Source organism: Lactuca sativa, chromosome 9, assembly GCF_002870075.4.
Source record: "Lactuca sativa cultivar Salinas chromosome 9, Lsat_Salinas_v11, whole genome shotgun sequence".
Classification (NCBI taxonomy): domain Eukaryota; kingdom Viridiplantae; phylum Streptophyta; class Magnoliopsida; order Asterales; family Asteraceae; genus Lactuca; species Lactuca sativa.
The window spans coordinates 10,734,826-10,752,760 of NC_056631.2; the positions used below are offsets into that span (position 1 = coordinate 10,734,826).

Consider the following 17,935-nt stretch of genomic DNA (forward strand, 5'->3'; position numbering starts at 1 on the left):
CCATTGGATTTGATAACCTAGTAGTTGTTGATATGTTGAGTTAAGTTAGTAATGTATGCCAGTTGATATGCTAGTCGGGTATATCTGTAGGACTACCTGTGATACTGATTGATTACATATATGTGCATTTATATGTTACATGTCGACATGTTATGTGGGATGGGTTGAGGTTGTACTGCTCCGTGCGGTAGCCAACAAACCCTAGAGTATTCCAGATATGAGCTGAGGGCCCGGTAGGCATTCCAGACTCATACTGAGGACTCGGAAGTATTCCAGATATGAGATGAGGGTCCGGTAGGCATTCCAGACTCATACCGAGGATTCAGAGGATTCGGGAGCATTCCAGATACGAGTTGAGGGCCCGGTAGGCATTCCAGACTTGTACTGAGGGCTCGATGGCATTCCAGATACGAGCTGAGGGCCTGGTAGGCATTCCAAACTCGTACTGAGGTCCCAGGGGTAGTCCATCTTGTAAAGTTGTGGACCCAATGCATGTTGTTATGTTTTTATTGATATGATATGTTAATGTTGATATTGCTATGTGGACTGTATGTGTATCGGTATTTTGGGGGTAACTCACTAAGCTTTCGGGCTTACAGTTCAGTGTTTTGTTTCAGGTACTTCACGAGACCGTGGCAAGGCGAAGGCGTGATCGTACCGCTCCTCATGTTTTATGATTTATGTGATATGGTTCTGGGGAAATACTCTGATATAGAACTGTTTTGAAAACAAATTGGTAATAACCGTTGGTTTCTAAATGTTTTAAGAAGTTTAAAATTGGCTTGAATTTTTCGGGTGTTACAAGAAGCCTCCTCACCCAATGTGCGTTAAATGTCAAATTCTGAAGAAATGCCCAACTGCTCAAGATGAAGTCATTTATTGAAGATCCATTAAGTTTGTCTTGAAGCTGTGAAGTCATCGAAGATAAAAGCTGAAGCCAAGCTCCCAATGAAGATTAATAAGAAAATCCAGCTACGTTTTTAGAATGAGTTTGTTAGGCCAATTAGAAAAGAAAGCTATAAACCAAAGGGGGAGATTGTTGGGTCAAAAATATGGTTTATACTTTGCTTTTCTAGGCAATTGTATTTTTATGTAATGTTTTATGAGTTTACGGCTGTGTTTACGGCCGTGAACCTGTTCACGGACCATGTCTCATATATATAGGGTGAGGAGTGCGTGTGTGTGTATAGTTGAAGATGAGCTTAAGTGTGTGTATTATAAGGTGTTTTAGAGAGAGAAACAAGAGATAAGAAGAGAGTGTGTATGAATCTATTGTAAGGATCTTCATTCATATCTTCAATACATCATAGATTCAAGTTATTCTTCTTCTCCTTCTCTTCTATTTTGATATGATATCATCCAATTGATTGGGATTCCGCACCATCAATTGGATATGATTGATACTCAAGCAAATCAAGGACTTACAGAAAGCCGACCCAGATTTGGTACCCTCGCCATATACTGTAAGCACTCCCCTACTAGGGTCTCATATAGTCACCAACTGGCACTCGCAGTCGATCACTGCTCCAAACCGACTCAACCAATCCATACCCATGATGACACAAACATCCCCCATCACGATAGGCACCAGGTCTATCGGAAACTTGACTCCAAAAATCTCCATCACACATCCTCGGAAAACATCAGTGGCAAAAACCGCATGCTCGTCGGATATAGAAACTCTCAGAGAATGACTCAACGTCTCACGCCGAATACTTTTATGAAGACTAAAGGCTAGGGACACGAAGGACCGACTCGTAATCGAGTCAAATAACACCAAAACAGGGACATAACTCACAAGGAAAGTCCCTAAACATATAACACAATTATAATCATCATCATAACTCAAAGTAGCATAAGAAAAATAATACATACCGTCGACGACGTCAGGCGCTGCGCGGACCTCCTCCGCTGTCAGCTGGAAAGCACTCCCACGAACCCCCGGTACCTCGGTCTTCATTGGACGGCTCTCTGTAGCACGTGCAGTAGCAGGGGTAGATCCCTGCCGCAATTGCGGACACTCGGCCTTCCGATGGCCTGTCTGGTTGCAGTGAAAGCAGACTAAAAACCCCTTGGGGAAATCCTTAGCCATGTGCCCCTCCTTGCCACACTTATAGCAAGATCCCGCTCGACAAACCCCCTCATAACTCTTGCCTCACTTCCCACAAGTACGGCCTTTCTGTCCCCCAAATCTCGAATTTGCGAGCTTAGCCCACTTGGTTGTCGGCTGAGATTGTGTCGGTCGCCGATCCCTCCCTTGAGACTCCACCTCCTCCCTGGCCTGAGTCTCCAGCTTAATCTCCCTCTTCCAGGCATTTGCCTGGAGCTTAGCAAATGTCCGATAAGACGAGTTCGCCACGAACTCGCAGATATCCCTCCTCAAAATGCTCAAATACCGGCTCATACGTGCCTTCTCAGTTAACACGTGCTCAGGGCAAAACAACGCCCTCTCATGGAACATCCTCGTAATCACTGTCACTGACTATGTCCTCTGCTTGAGGGACAATAACTCCTAAGCCAACTGTTCCATCTCCACCGGGGGAATGTACTCCTCTCGAAACATCGTGGTAAATCTCTCCCAAGTCACTGCAGTGAGCTTTGCAAAAGTGTAGTTGGTTGTCACAAACTTCCACCAGTCCTTCGCCCCCCAAGTGAAGCTAGTTCAGCATGAACCGTACCCTCAAATGCTCTGGACATGAACAAGTGTAGAAACACCCCTCGATATCAGAGACACATCTCATCATAGCAATCGGATCCTGATTCCCATCAAACTCTGGTGGCTTCGTGTTGCTGAACTCCCGGTACAGCAACGAGTCACCTCCTAGTGGCCTGGCAACAGCAACGGCTGCAGCAACAACCACCTCGGTAACAGCAACATATCTCTCATCAAACATCTCGATCAAAGTGGTCTTAATCAACATCTCCAGAATAGCCTCCCGGATGGTTGCAGCCACCTCATCGTGAATCATCGTGCGAATCTCATCATCGCTAGCTCCATTGCTCTCGAGGTTGTGGCGCGTACCCACCATGATGTCTTTGAAACACAACACATAATAATCAGAGACTTGCTCAAGCATACTCACACTCAATCACACACTTCTACTCGACCCTTAGCATCCTAAGGATTCTTACTTGGATTGTTCACTGATCCGGTGCTTTCAGTAGTACGGGCCCAATACTACCATCCACACCGCATCAATATTCACCCCAAGTCCTCCTCCTAGGATCACAGATCTCAAATACTCTATATCTCACTGCACAGACTACTCTCTCAAGAGACTACTCTCTCAAGAGACCTCTCATAACTCATCTCTGCTACATACTCCTACTCAGCTCATGCTCAAAAGAAAATCACAAGTAGCAGAAATCCCTAGGCTAAGGCATCACAAATCAGGCCACCCTAGTCCTAATATGAAATACCTAGCCTACTCTCTAGCATACAAAATATCTCATAATTATCTCATGTAAATCTTATAACACAAGGTAAGAGTATTTTGGGAAATCACCGTTCGGGCTCTGGCTGATAGTACACCTCGCTTCCACTCGTTTTCCCTTAAAACTCATTCTTGTTTTAAAATTTTCCTTTCTTTTGAAAACTCTTCTCAAATCCTCAGTTTGAGTTCAAACACACCAGGAGGTGCATCCGAATCCCTCAAACCAAGGCTCTGATACCAACTTGTAACGACATAAATTTTAACCAAATTTTTAAAATTTAAACCACATTGATTTTAATAAATAAATCACAAAGTGTCATAAAACCAATTCACAAAAACTCATGTTTTAAAAGAAAACAGTTTATAAAACTCCAGGATCCTCTAAATCATAAAAACAATCTCCGGTGGGTGTGTACAATCATGCCGGTGCCTTCCCGCGATCATCGGAACTACCTGAAACACATAACACATAACACGGTAAGCATAAAGCTTAGTGAGTTCCCCAAAATACCACATACAACAATTTAACCACTCGAGGCTATAACTCTGTAAGACCCTCTGGTCAATGTGTCTCAGTGGGACCCTCCAGTCCCACAACTCTAGTGGACCCTCTGGTCTTATCTCTATGGACCTTCTGGCCCTAACTCTGTGAACTATGAATAATACATAGGAATGTTCACATATAAACAATGCAACACATCATAATAAACAAAATGCATATAAGATACTCTGTCACACAACTCTGGATAACGCTTTAGGTAGAGTATAGTGAGAAGACTCACCTCGTAAGCTAGCAAATATAATCTCGTGCTCGGAATCATCGACCTAGCCTCCTCCTATCACAAGGGTAATATCTCTAATTTATACATTCCTTGCACTCAAATACACCAAACGACGTTCTCTCTTTCACTCTAGCGATAGGAATGGGTAAAAAACCATTTTACCCCCCTCCCTGACCTCAAACCCTAAAGTCAACTCGAGTCAACAGTCCAAATTGACCAAACTCGTCGAGTCCCATCGATTCTCAGCTCGTCGAGTTAACCCCTAACTCGTCGAGCCCTCGCATGGTCCAGCTAATCGGGACAACCCTAATCTACCCGCCAAGTCGGCTCTTCAACTCGTCGAGTCCATTCATACTCAACTTGCATTCAGATGATTTTAAGGAAGAATACTTGCCCAAACTCTAGATCTAAGCCCTCAAGGCTGGAATACCACGTAAATCCACGAGTTTTACGTTCATGCATGTCACTTAGGGGTTAAAATGCCAAAAACATGCCTAATAATGGATTTCTCATTCAAGGACTTAATATGGTTGAATAAAGCAAGGAACTTTAGGCTCTAAGGACCTCAAAATGTCCAGTTCTGATGTCCATCTCTTAAAAGATACTCACATCTTCCAAGGTCACACAAATAGATGGAAAAGAAGCTCTAAACTCAAATATCAAGAGATCTAACCAAATAATGAGAAAGGTATGAACTTTGTACCTCAAATAGAAGCTCTTGGGAGACTAGCAACAACTCTATCAACCTCCTATTCTTCCTTGCTTGAAGACCTCCTTCTTCCTTCCAAAAATGCACCAAAGATCTCCAAATTAGCTCTCTCTCTCTCTCTCTCTCTCTCTCTCTTTATATATATATATATATATATATATATATATATATATATATATATATATATGAACTCAAGGGTCGTTTAGGGTTTCTCTTAGGGGAGTGTGACCGCAAGGGAGGCTATAAGAGCCTTTAAATAGGTCCCAAACCCGGGGATTTAGGATTTCTCAATCCAGCGCCTACTCGGCGAGTCGACCCTCGGACTCGTCAAGTAGACCACTAAACCCACGTGGCCACACGTGATACTACTCGGCGAGTTGAAGCACCAAATCGTCGAGTCACTCTATTGACATCAAAAATAAATAAGCAAAATGATATACCTAGGAATCCGGATGTTACATAACGACTAACCTCATGTGTCCTTCAATAATGATTGCTAGCCAAATTACTCTCTTTTTATATCATGCAGTTCAAAGGGGGGGGGGGGGGGGTCCCATTTGTCTTCAATCTTCAAAAAATAAGAAAATTTTGAGAAATAAAATGTAGAATTCAAAAGATTACAGAAGATTAAAGACCTAGACACCATACTTGGAAATTATGAGTTGCTTTTGGATCCCTTGAAGAGGATTAAGCATCCTTGCCTAAAATATAACATAAGTTACATGATTACATAGTGATCAATCAAGCAATATAGCATTTAACTGAATAATATTTTCTTTTTGTAAGTTTTTAGCAATTAGAGTGAATCATGATTCATGAGTAATAAGTAATGAGTAAATGTACTTTGAGGTAGTAAGCCTTTTTAATATCAATTACAAATGCTTCAGAATTAACTGCCAAGGTCTCATAATACTCAACATTTTTTCAAGTTTGTTTCTTTGTTTCTCAAGCTTGTATCATTATTCTCTATTCTTTGTTTCTTATGCTCTAATATTCAAGAACAGAAATCATTAATTAACCTGAAAAGTTCATGAAAAAAGTCTCAATCTTTTAATATTTTACTCCTTTAAGATCCAAGAAGATTTACTTTTTAGATGCAACAATTTACTTTACCCATGAAGTTCATACCTGTGATATATCCGACATCATTCCCCTTTTTCTTCGTCTCCCATGAAACCCGAGGCTATAGTTAAAGACCAAGAAGATGAGGTTCATGAGAACGAATTTAAATAAACATTTTAAAGATCAATAAACATCAAAAATTGGAAAGATAATGAGAAAATTCATGGAAATAATAGGAACCACATATGAAAAGAAATAAAACACATATAGAAATACATATCAAAACAACAATAAACAAATTTAAATGGGTTTACATTTTGCCTTATAAAAATATCAAATTTCACACTACTAGAAAAAAGGCCTTTTACGACGCTCATTGCGCGTCGTAAAACGCTCAGACGACGCGCAAATGCGTGTCAAGGAAGGCCCTGTCATAAAGAGAGATGACGCGCTTTTGCGTGTCGTCTATAGACGACACGCATTTACGGCGCACATTTATGACGCACATTTACGACGCGCGGTTATGACACGCAATGCGTATCAAGGAAGACCCTGTCATAAAGGAAGACGACACGCATTTGCGTGTCGTAACCTTACGACGCGCGTGTTTATGACACGCAATGCGTATCAAGGAAGCCCCTGTCAAGAAAGGCCATGTCATAAATAAAGATGACACACATTTTTGCGTATCATAATTTTAAATGTTTTAAAAAAATATTATTTATAGATTTACTAATTTTTCATATTAAATAATACATTAGAAATCTCATAATAATAAATAAAATACCATAAATAACAAATATAATTCATTTCACTAATATGTCAAATACAAATAATTATTCCAATAGTGAGTAAATGTTATAAAAAAATGAACTCATTTATATACAATTGCATTAATTATCTAGCTTACTATGTGCCAACAAACTTCTATCTTTTTCCTTCTCTGCATAAAGTTCATTAGCAGCATCCTAAAGAACCTCTATCTTTTTCATCAGCAACATCCTCAAAAACTTCTATCTTTTTCCTTCTCTGCATAAACTTCTATCTCACACTCAATGTAGTTTTAAACATCAGGTTTAAAAAATCAACTTTAAGGTTGCCTTGTTAAAGAGAGTGACTAGAATAGATTTCCCTTTTTCACAAGGCATGTGCTTGCTTGCACATATATATGGAATCATTCTAACAAAAAAAACTGTTCATGTCAACTACTCCAAGGACTATTACGTAATTTAACATGAAGAATTTTGTCCAGATGAAAGGATTGACTTTAAACTTTATAAAAATCATTTAAATGAACTTACCTGACCATGAAGCGTGTTGATCCAGGATCTCCTTGCCTTCCTGCTCTGCCACGAAGCTTTGTAAAGCAAGAAATAAATTAAAAAAGTGAGTCTGAAAGTATATGCTAAATTTATGTAAAACCTTAAAACACAATACTGATGCAAAGTTACCTGATTATCAATTCTTCGGGACTCATGCAAAGATGTCCCAATGACATGGAGACCACCAAGTCGTTTGACTTCCAATCCTTCATGAAAGCAATGAATCTCACAGTCCTTTAGAACCGATAAATAGGCAATTGCAATGCAAGGACCCAGGGCCGGTCCAAAGAAATATGTTGCCCGGGGCAATAAGACATAATGATGCCCTAATTATATATTTTCAGAAACTGATATCATAATTCATAATTCATAAAATTTACCCTAGTTCACCATATAAAAGATAGATTGTTAGAAATTGGAATGTTTGAATTTCGAAAGGATCTAAAATCGTGATCACGATTTTAGATCCTTTCGAAATTCAAACATTCCAATTTCTAACAATCTATCTTTTATATGGTGAAACTGATAAAACTAAAAATGCAACAAACGTTGCTTTCAAGTTGAGTGAAGGTGATGATGATGAGTCAGCAAGAATCACATCATAAAACTCACCGACAACTTATGCATACTCAAATTTGCTTGGGGGGGGGGGGGGGGGGGGGGGTGCACAAGATACATTCTATTTTCAATTTTCCAATTGAAATGAAATTATAATACCTTAAAAAATACCTCCTTTTCTCCAAAAAGATCAGGGAATATCCAAGCAAACCTAATGTATGTTTCCTATGAAAAATAAATAAGATACATGTTTGTGACTACAGCCCATCAGGATTTGCATGGGAAAGTTCAACATACAAAATAACATGAGTAAATTTTACATGCACTTGACATTAATAAATGCTCACACGAAGCTTTTGTTAGAAAAATATATCAATTTGTTTTTTTATGACTAAATACCAATTATCAATAGAACATGTATAGATCTTTTTCTTTTTAAAAATAGTACCAATTAAATCATATGAATAAAGAAAAAAATTTATAATATAATAACTATTATAATTTAAAACTAATTTGAGAAATAAAATGACCTTTCGAATCAAATGTGAGGGAGCCATGCCACGATTCTTGAAAAAGATCACCACCAGGGGCGGATCCCTTTAGGGGCCAGGAGGGGCCATGGCCCCCCTGTTTTTTTTGCCTTCTAATATCAAAAAATTCTAAATCAGATTATTAGTTTAAGGTAAATACTACTCTTGGCCCCTCATGATTTAGAAAAGGTTAAAAGAGAAGATAATGCATCTATTATAACAGTTCTTTGTAGAACAAACTTTAAATTTAAATTTAAAATTATTAATATAAGACCAAATATGTATTTTCCGTCATAAATGTGAATGCGACAATAAAGTTGTAAAGAACGATCTTGTGCTTTAAAGATCAATTACAACTAAATAGGAGGGAAAATAGGAGGAGAGAAGTTGCAGAAAAAAGAAGATCGTGAAAGTTCAAAAAGAAAAAATATCTTCAAAAAGTTAAAAAGAAAAATGAGATACAAGGTATGAAAGAAGCGTCGCCAACAGCCGGAGAGTAGCGTTTCTACCCTATTTCACCCTTGTTGTCGCTTTGCCTCACCCACCCACCGCCTACAAGTAAGCATTCTTCTTCTCAGTTTTGTTGTTATCTTCCGTTTGCTTTTGAGGCTTAAAAAGTATATAACTTCTATATATATTTGTTTATATTTCTTTTGTCAATAACTTTGTTTCATGATTACAGTTAAGAGTTACTGTGAACTTTAGTACTTTTTCATGATGTGGCTGTCTTACATTTATTATTTTTTTTATCATAATGGTTTTTGTAGTTAATGGTCATAAAATGCATAGTACAACTCAAATCAATTGATTTAGTCTGTTTTCTTAAATATATTTATATACAAGTCTTTGGCTAAATTGTCAAAACTTGATTGTATAAACATTGATAAACTTTTATTATATTGATCGATTTAATTGTCATTTTGGTACAAATCTTATGCGACATAATTCCTTTTTAATTATTCTTATGAGCATTGCTATATATATATATATATATATATATATATATATATATATATATATATATATATATATATATATGTGTGTGTGTGTGTGTGTGTGTGTGTGTATAGACACACTATAGGATTCGGCCCCCCTTCTTACGTTGCTCATGTTTCGCCCCTGATCATCACTATTTGATTTCCATCCCTCAAGATGTGGTTGAGTATTAAAATACCTATACATGCCTTGTAGGGCTCTAACTGTGAATATTACCCAAAAAGTATTAGATACGGTGCTTTGATCAAGATTACTTCCTAAGTTTCCAAGTAGTTCTTGCAATGTGGTATTGTAGGGCATGCATTACATAGATACATCAAACAAATTTAAAATAGCACAAAGCATAGATATTAGATATTAGCTAAATTAGAAAAAGGCAATTATTCATAGAAATTAGATTAAGAAACAAAGAACAAAATAACAGGTTTGATTAGTACCATTTGTAGCTCAATTCAAGTTTAATGATATCCACTTTAACTAAATTCCTTCTATGCTGCTTGAAGAGGCCTTCCCTATATTTTTTTATTGAGATAAACATAAGCAATCAGTTGTGAGAAGTAAATCATATGTATCTAATTGATACATCAAAAAGATAAACATAAAAATGAAAGTAAATTACTTGTGTGTATGAGAAGTAAAATTCAGTCATAGTTCAAGAACCAAAGTTCATCCCACATATTCAAAAAGAAAAGCCACAATCACATACCATTTAGGTTTCTTCACAATGAAGAGTTAAACATGTAGCTTCTCAGCCTATTTGGTTACCGCCTCTGGTTCTAGCCATCATTCTTCTTCCTTCCTTATCACTTTCACCAAACTCTATGTCAACATAATCACTTTACGAACCCTGCAGGGGTAAATACGAGCATTCACTATTTGTAGATGTTCCTAGGGGAATATCAGGTAGAATTAAAGCAATTAAAGAATGTTTAACTATAAAAAAACTCAAACAAAGATCCAAAATAGAATAACCTCTACAGGAGGGAGAATGATAATTAATGAAGCCATAATCGTGAACCTCTTTTTGAGCTGTATTAGAACCTTCTTCATCAAAACTGAAAGGAACGGGAAAAAATATATATACCCGATTCAAAATATGATGTATAGGGGAAATAATCCTTAAAATCAAACCCCCAACCGTACCTCGACTCGACAGATCCGCCTTCATAACTTTGAGGTAGCATTGGATGTCAGATGGAACTCTTAGTTGAGGAGTAACGACGGGGACGCAGTGATGGTGGTGGGTTTAGCAGACGACGGAGAAGCTAGGGTTTCAACGATTAGAGGAGATATGAGGAGAAACAAAGAATCCTAATTGATTAGGAATATAGTTGCAGAAGCGAAAGAATCCTAATGGGAAGATGAGTGCAAAATAGAAGGTGGGACTAGGAGGTTAAAGGAGGATTGTTGCTAAAGAGGAAGAGAGAAGGTAATAATTTATGGAAAACGCAAGAAATCAGCCCGCGTGATCAGCCCGCGTAATGACTAGACGAGATTTAGGTTTTTATGTATTTGGTTAAGGATAATAATTCAAATGTGGAAAATATATGATTGAACAATTAACGGTCATGATTTCTTTGATTTAAAATTAAGGATTCTCTTTTAATAATATTTAGAGATAATTTGAACATGAAAATATATCTTATTTTAATAGACCGAATAGTATATTTTCAAAGTCCAGGGGGCTAAAGCAAACGTTATGGTCTACATGACTACATATACGCCAATCGAGTTTTGTGTTGTTTTTGATCGGGGAAAGCACGGAGTCTCTGTTGAAGATGTTGGAAGAAGGACAAAATCAACGCGAAATTGCCCAGAAACGGATTAAATGTCAAGAAATCATGGAGAAGGGGGAAGATGATGGAATCAATGCGTTGCCTGATTGTTTGCTTCTTGAAATCCTCTCTCGTTTGCCGTCCACAAAAGACGCCATCATAACAAGTACACTCGCCAAGCGATGGGAACATGTTTGGACTTGGGTACCTTCTCTGATATTTAAGCATTCAAATCATTCCTTCGAAAACCCTAACTCAAGTTCCGATTTCGCATCATTGGTGGACAAAACCCTAACTCAATGTCGCCAATCGAAGCTCAAGAAATTCCAAGTGCATACCTTTTATGATATTCGATTAGAATCGCAGTTCAACAATTGGATTCATTATGCTATAAGTTGTAACGTTGAAGAGCTTAACTTGAAGTTTTTGGGACGGGAACCTGAGTTTTTGTTAGATCAATTTTTGTTCATCAATTCATGTTTTACCGATGTGAGATTAGCAGGATGTAAGTTGAATCCAACTGGGGCGATTAGTTGGGAAAATCTTAGGAGTTTGTGTATTTCCAATGTGAATTTAGATGAAGACTTGATTGTAAAAATATTATCCGGGAGTCCTCTATTGGAAACTTTGGTAGTGGAATATTGCTATGGTCATGGGCGGCCCAATATTATTTCAGATGATGAATCTGAATCTGAATCTGAATCTGAAGCCAGTGATATCATCAAAATCAGAATGAGTGCTCCTACTAGTTTATCACCAACTCAATGTCCCAAACTCAAGAAATTCAAAGTGTATACCAGTTATGATGTTCATTTTCAGTCGCAACTAAACATTTGGATTCACTATGCTATAAGATGTAATGTTAAAGAGCTTGACTTGGAGTTTTGGAATACGGATTCAGAATATGAGTTTATATTGGGTCAAATTGTTTTCACCAGTTCATGTTTTACCGAGCTGAGAGTAGATGGATGCATGCTCAATCCAGTTGGGGAGATTAGTTGGAAAAGTCTTAGGAGTTTGTGTATATCCGGGTACCAGAGTTTAGATGAAGATTTGATTGAAAATATATTATCTGGGAGTCCTGTATTGGAAACTTTGATTTTGGATAATTGCTATGGTTATAACCGGCTCGATATTACTTCAAAGAGTGTTAAAAACTTGGTGTTACGTGGATACGAGGATTTTTCTTATGTTGAATCTGAAGCTGATATCATCGAGATCAATGCTCCTAATATTTTGTCACTAACAATTGACCATGACGTATCATTGTGTAAGCTTTTATTGCTAAATGTGTCTTCTTTAGTCAAAGCTCACTTAGATTATACTTGTACAAAGCTCACAACGCCTAATGAAGTGGAAGAAGAGGTGCTTAAAGGATGTATAATGAATCTTCGCCATGTCACAGAGGTTGAACTTGGGTATTTATGTTCTAAGGTAAAAATTTCTTTTGCTTTTTCCCTTTTGGATAAACTTGTTTCAATCAATATTTTCACTTTTGTTGTCTTTCTTCTTCTACTTTGACTGGTAGGCTATTTCTTGTTTGCAAGCTAAAGGTTTCGTTCTTCCGTCAAATGTGAAGCTTAGTGGAGTAAGGTGATTTAGGGAGCTGCTCTTGCATGATTATGAGGGACACTGATATGATACACGGTGTTAACTTATTGATAATGCTTTTTTGCTTTGAGTTCATGTTTAGCCACTTAAGTTATCATGAATTATTTTCATCTCTTTGTAAAGTAGACTTGGTTCGATTGGGTTGTTAACTACTTCAACGATTATTGACCTTCTAACTAACGGTAATCCTGATTTCTCAAACTTATTTCCCTCATTGGTAGTTGTTTCTTTGAGATTGGTATCAAAAGTACCTGTCATCATTCATGCCATTGATGATGCTGTTGGTTTCCAATTCGAGTGGAGGATTGCTTTCTGGGTACAAGCTTCGTCACCCAGGCTCTCTGGAACCTCCCAATGAGAGTATTATAATCCCACAACAGCATCAAGGAGGTCAACACCAAAGTCAAAACCTCAATGCAAACAATGTTAGCATCCAGGAGAGGCCGCAACATGTAGGAAACAACATGTTCCAATACAACGGCATGGTGTCATCACAACCAAGAATCTCATTAATTCAATGAAACGTCTGCACATTGAACCTCAAAAGCAAGGTTGGTTGCCCAGGCATGACATAAATAGTTTGATCAGCTACATGTTCAATCCAAACACCAGGAAAGCATCGGTAGAGGCTCTGCAACAAATACTCAAGGGTATAGAGGTTGTGAAAAATGCTAATAAGAACAATGCCTCTCCTGATATCTTATTTATAGCCCTTGCTCTTGTATTACATATTGTTGCTGCAAAAGAGATGATATCTCAGGGTGTTCAGGACCTAATTAAGAGACATCAAGCTCAAACTATCTCCTCAATGAAGGGTCCTGATATTAGCATTTGGGGATGGAAACTGAAGGAACAAAGACCCCTATTAGGTGTTGCTGAAGATAAGGGTAGTGATACATTGGTTACCTTGATTCTCAACAAGCCTGGTGTTAAGATTTGTGAAATTAAAGCTTCCGGTTTTGATGAGAACAGGAAGGAAAAACTGCAAGTTCTGGCCACCACCCTCGCGGGAGGTCAGCTTATAATGGAAGAACTTGGAATGAATATTGACCGGGTGGAAGCGGACACAAGCGATCATGATAAAGAGAGGTTTCAAGAAAGGATAGCCAAGTTTTCTGGTGGAGTTGGACTACTCAAGATTATAGAAGTTAGTGAGAGTAAAGTAAGCCAAAAGAAAGTTAAAGTTACAAATGCTTTAAAGGTCACCAAGGCTGGTGCTGAGATCCTTGTTGAAGTCCCACGTAAGTTTGTGAATGTTGTTGGGGAGATGATGATGCCAAGGGAGGCTCCTGGTCGCTTGTCCCTATATGTGATTGTTAATGAGAATAGGAAGGTCATTGAAACTGTCAAAAAGATCTTTGATGCAGTGGAGCAAGGAGGTGTAGAGAATGCACATCATGGCAAGGCTAAGGACAAGATACGGACTGGACGAGTTTGGGTGCTATACAATGTTTTCATTCACCTTGAGGGCAAGGTGAAAGTTTGGGCCGCCGGTATTGATAAGCCCAACTAATCCTAGAGTGCTTTTAGTTGATTTGCTTTAGTAGAGTTATTCTGCTATCTTTTTGGCTGTAGGGGTAGTTTGGTCCTTTTGGTATTATGACTGTTATTGGCTGTTATGTTAGTGGGAAGAGCACCTGATTGTGCCGGCTGTGATTCCCTTTTGTCTTGTCTCTAGTGATAGTATATATAGTCCTTTGTTTTAGAGAGTCAGTAGCTAAGAATTGATTTGTAAAGAACTTTGTTCTTTTGGAGAGCCCCTTTCCTCTCGAATGACTGGGAATTATCTTAATATTATCAAGTAATTTTGTTAGTATGTCGGGAGTATACGATAGATTCAACGGGGGTCTATCAGGTGAAGGGTGAATTACTATTATAGTTTTGAAGTTTCATATTTGTTAGTAATATCTCTTCTTCAGTGAGTTGATGCCTTTGCCATTTCTTTAAGCAAAATGGACAGTTATTTTCTTGGTATGCTTTTGTCTTGACCAACATAAGTGGTGTGGTTTTGTTGAGTTTTGGAGTATGATGTTGTCTAATGTTTGTGAAGTCACAGATTTGTTGGGTCATTGTATTAAGTAAAAAAGGAGGATGCTATCTATTGGTTTCTATTTTCTACTTTTCATTTGTCCGTTGGTTTCTATTGATGCTCTAAAGTAGGATGTTAAATATGCTGTACTCAAGATTTGCTTTTTTTTTTTTTTTTTTTTTTGTTGTTATTGTTGTTTTGTCAACTCAACAGGTTAAATCTGTTAATCTGGTTACCTTTTTCCCCATTAACTTAATCTCTTTGGTTTTACAGCAGGCTAGATCTGTTAAATATGATTAGTTTTTCTTTTCTCTGTTATCTTATTTTCTTTCCTTTTACATCAGGTTAAATCTGATTAGGATCTGTTGGGATCTTCAATGGGTTTCAGAAACAGCAATGTACCTATATTTTTGTTGGAATCCTTTATAATATGATACTAATTGTGAGACCCATGTATTACATGGATTAATTTTTTTTTTTAAAGTTAAATATAAAAATCAAAATATTTGAGAACTTTGAATTTATAAGAAAATAAAAAAATAATGAATTATTATAATGGAAATGTTTTTTATCTTTTAAAATTAAATAAAAAAAATAAATTAGTAACTTTTAATTTTGGGAATTTTGAAAGTAAAAGGTAAGTTTATTAATGAAATTATTATCAATTTATTGCTATATTTATTGCAGTTATTACATTAAAATATTATGCGAAATTTAATAAAATAAAAAAAAAACTCATAAAATGACACGTGGAAAAAAAAAATTAATTCAAAATAGTTACAAGATGACAATGAGATAATAACAAGTGACAAAAAAATTAAAATGCAATAGGATGGCTCAAGAAACAACAATGTACTTTGGTTTGAATCCTATAAATAAATAGGAATCTCACTTATTGTTTTGCAATTTTTTATATCTTTATCATATAAAATGATTAATTTTTGTTGTTTGTAATGGATCATTTCTTTCGTTTCCTATTTTTCTTTGTAATGGACTAGCCATTGCTTATTATGGATGATATTCTTTGTAATAATAAATTTAACAAAAAAAAAACACTTACTTTAAAAGTTTTTACAGCTTTTTGCTAACGTTAAAAAAAGAAAGACAAGTAAAATTCAATGTTGGCATAAATTTGAATATATCGATGGTATTTTTTTTAATTGTGTACTTACTGAAAATGATACAGAAAATTGTGTAACATTTTCAACACTTACACTATTAAAAAATATTATCAAATTTTTCGAAATTGATACAAAATATTTAATAGTAGTGCCATTTATTTCTTTAACATTATCAAGAAACACAATCATTTTTTATACAAGAATGGATTTCAATAAAGTAACTTCACAATAACATTATAGTCTTAGATGGATGTTTCATTTCGTTTTTCATTATTCGATACATACAATTTTGGGGGCTCTTTTGGGAAGTGATGAATTATTTGTTTTATTAGAAAGGACAGATGAGGTCAATTTGTTTATTGGGTAAGTTTCTTCATTTTAAATTTGATAATGTGACTTCGAACTTTCTTTTCCACCGGTCTTTATCTTTTTCACCAATTTTTTTTTCTCTACTGATTTTTATACACACGACACGATATTATTTTTCTCCAATATCTATGGCACACGTATCAAAAGGGAGAGATGTAGATTTGTATACACATTGACACGTATTATTTTTCTCTAATAAATTGTTATTTATGATAATTTTAATTTTTGGTGTTGCAGCTTGTATTGTCCGCAATGCGGGTGGGAGTTGTCAGGAAAATAATAAACAGACAAAACTCTTTGTATTGTCCGCAATGCAGGTGGGAGTTGTCAGGAAAATAATAAACAGACAAAACTCTAATTCTGCTACTACCGCATCCAAAACTATAATTATTATTCCCCCCCGTCCCAAAATTATTGTCTACAGACAAAAAACACACAGATTAAGGTATTATTGATTACCATTAACTTTATACAATAAAATGACATATTTGTCATTACTTTGCATTTATTGTTCCATTATATGCTTAGTTGATTAAGTAATAATGAGGGGATATTTTGGTAAAAATGTTATTTATTTTTAGAAGTAGACTATTATTTTGGGACAACACAAAAAGGAAAGATTGACTATAATTTTGAGACGGAGGGAGTAATTAATTCTCTCGCTTATATTTGTACGCTTATATTTGTTTAAAGAAGCTTATGCATGATGATGATTTTTTATCTATCGAAATTCGTGATAGAAATCACAAAGGTTATCTATCGTATGGAGGATTAGGATCTTACCCATCACAATTGTATGAAAGACCAGGATCCGGCCTCTGACACTTGTATGTAAGACCGGGATTTGACCCTCGACAGTAATTGTAAGACTATGATTCAGCCCATAGCATTAATTGTTTGTTGGTATGTAGTACTTTGGGAAAACTCACTAAGCGTTTACTTACAGTTTGTGTTTATGGTGTCGGGTACTTCTGGTATTAAGAGGAAGGGCCCTGCGTGATGCCACAACATTCTCTCCTGTTATTTCCGCATTATTGACATTGTACTCTGATGACATAGCCATTATACATTGTGATGGTTTTGGATAAATTTTATATCTGAGGTACTTGTTTATTTTAGAAAATGAAAATGAAAATTTTTATTATGGTTTTTGAGTTGTTACACATTGTCATCTTTGCTACAACACTTAGTTGCAAGCCTGATGGTTAACCACAACATACAACCATACACACCACAAACGCCACCTTCAACAATACCCTGCAACCCGCTCTAGAAGAACAACCAACATCCCAACAACCACCAAACACACAGACTGAGCGGCACAGGAACAATGGCACCACTATTAGACGAGTCTTACGATCAGATAATTCACCACTAGTAAGAAGCATTAGGGAATATCAATCACCAGTTGGAGCCAAAATACCAGATATCACAAAGTATGGACCATGATGATATCGGGGACCCAGATAACCATATAGAGAACTATAAATGGACAATGAATGCCTATTACCTTGATGAAAAATATTAGTTTATTTTCTTCCCAACTAACCTATCAGGGACAGCACGACTATGGTACAAAAGCTTACCGGCAGAAAGCATACACGATTTCTATCAATTATGAGAATAATTCATTGGCC

At 36.6% G+C, this 17,935-nt stretch overlaps 1 protein-coding gene and 1 long non-coding RNA gene across 8 annotated transcripts; one reads left to right on the forward strand and one right to left on the reverse strand.

Annotated features, from left to right (window-relative positions):
- Nucleotides 1-6,771: 6,771 nt before the first annotated feature.
- LOC128128520 (uncharacterized) lies at nucleotides 6,772-10,878 on the reverse strand. 7 transcript variants are annotated; one of them, XR_008226489.1, is made up of 7 exons: nucleotides 10,537-10,878; nucleotides 10,366-10,448; nucleotides 10,100-10,240; nucleotides 8,398-9,905; nucleotides 8,027-8,092; nucleotides 7,439-7,635; nucleotides 6,772-7,344 (listed from the first exon to the last, which is right to left on the reverse strand). It is a non-coding gene; the product is annotated as an uncharacterized LOC128128520 (long non-coding RNA). The 7 variants fall into 7 exon arrangements; XR_008226491.1 differs by having other exon boundaries at nucleotides 6,772-7,016; nucleotides 7,289-7,344; nucleotides 8,027-9,905; XR_008226492.1 differs by having other exon boundaries at nucleotides 9,831-9,905; nucleotides 10,537-10,877.
- A 234-nt stretch (nucleotides 10,879-11,112) lies between these two features.
- Nucleotides 11,113-14,595, forward strand: LOC111881241 (putative F-box/LRR-repeat protein At3g28410). Its single transcript, XM_023877658.3, has 2 exons — nucleotides 11,113-12,602; nucleotides 12,697-14,595. Exons 1-2 carry the CDS (start codon nucleotides 11,172-11,174, stop codon nucleotides 12,763-12,765), a joined length of 1,500 nt encoding a protein of 499 aa, XP_023733426.1. The 5' UTR covers nucleotides 11,113-11,171; the 3' UTR covers nucleotides 12,766-14,595.
- Nucleotides 14,596-17,935: the final 3,340 nt, after the last annotated feature.

Coding starts and splice junctions, on each gene's coding strand:
- LOC111881241 (XM_023877658.3), top strand. CDS start 11,172: ATGTTGGAAGAAGGACAAAATCAACGCGAAATTGCCCAGAAACGGATT. Junction 12,603..12,696: donor TTGGGTATTTATGTTCTAAG/GTAAAAATTTCT, acceptor TTTGACTGGTAG/GCTATTTCTTGTTTGCAAGC.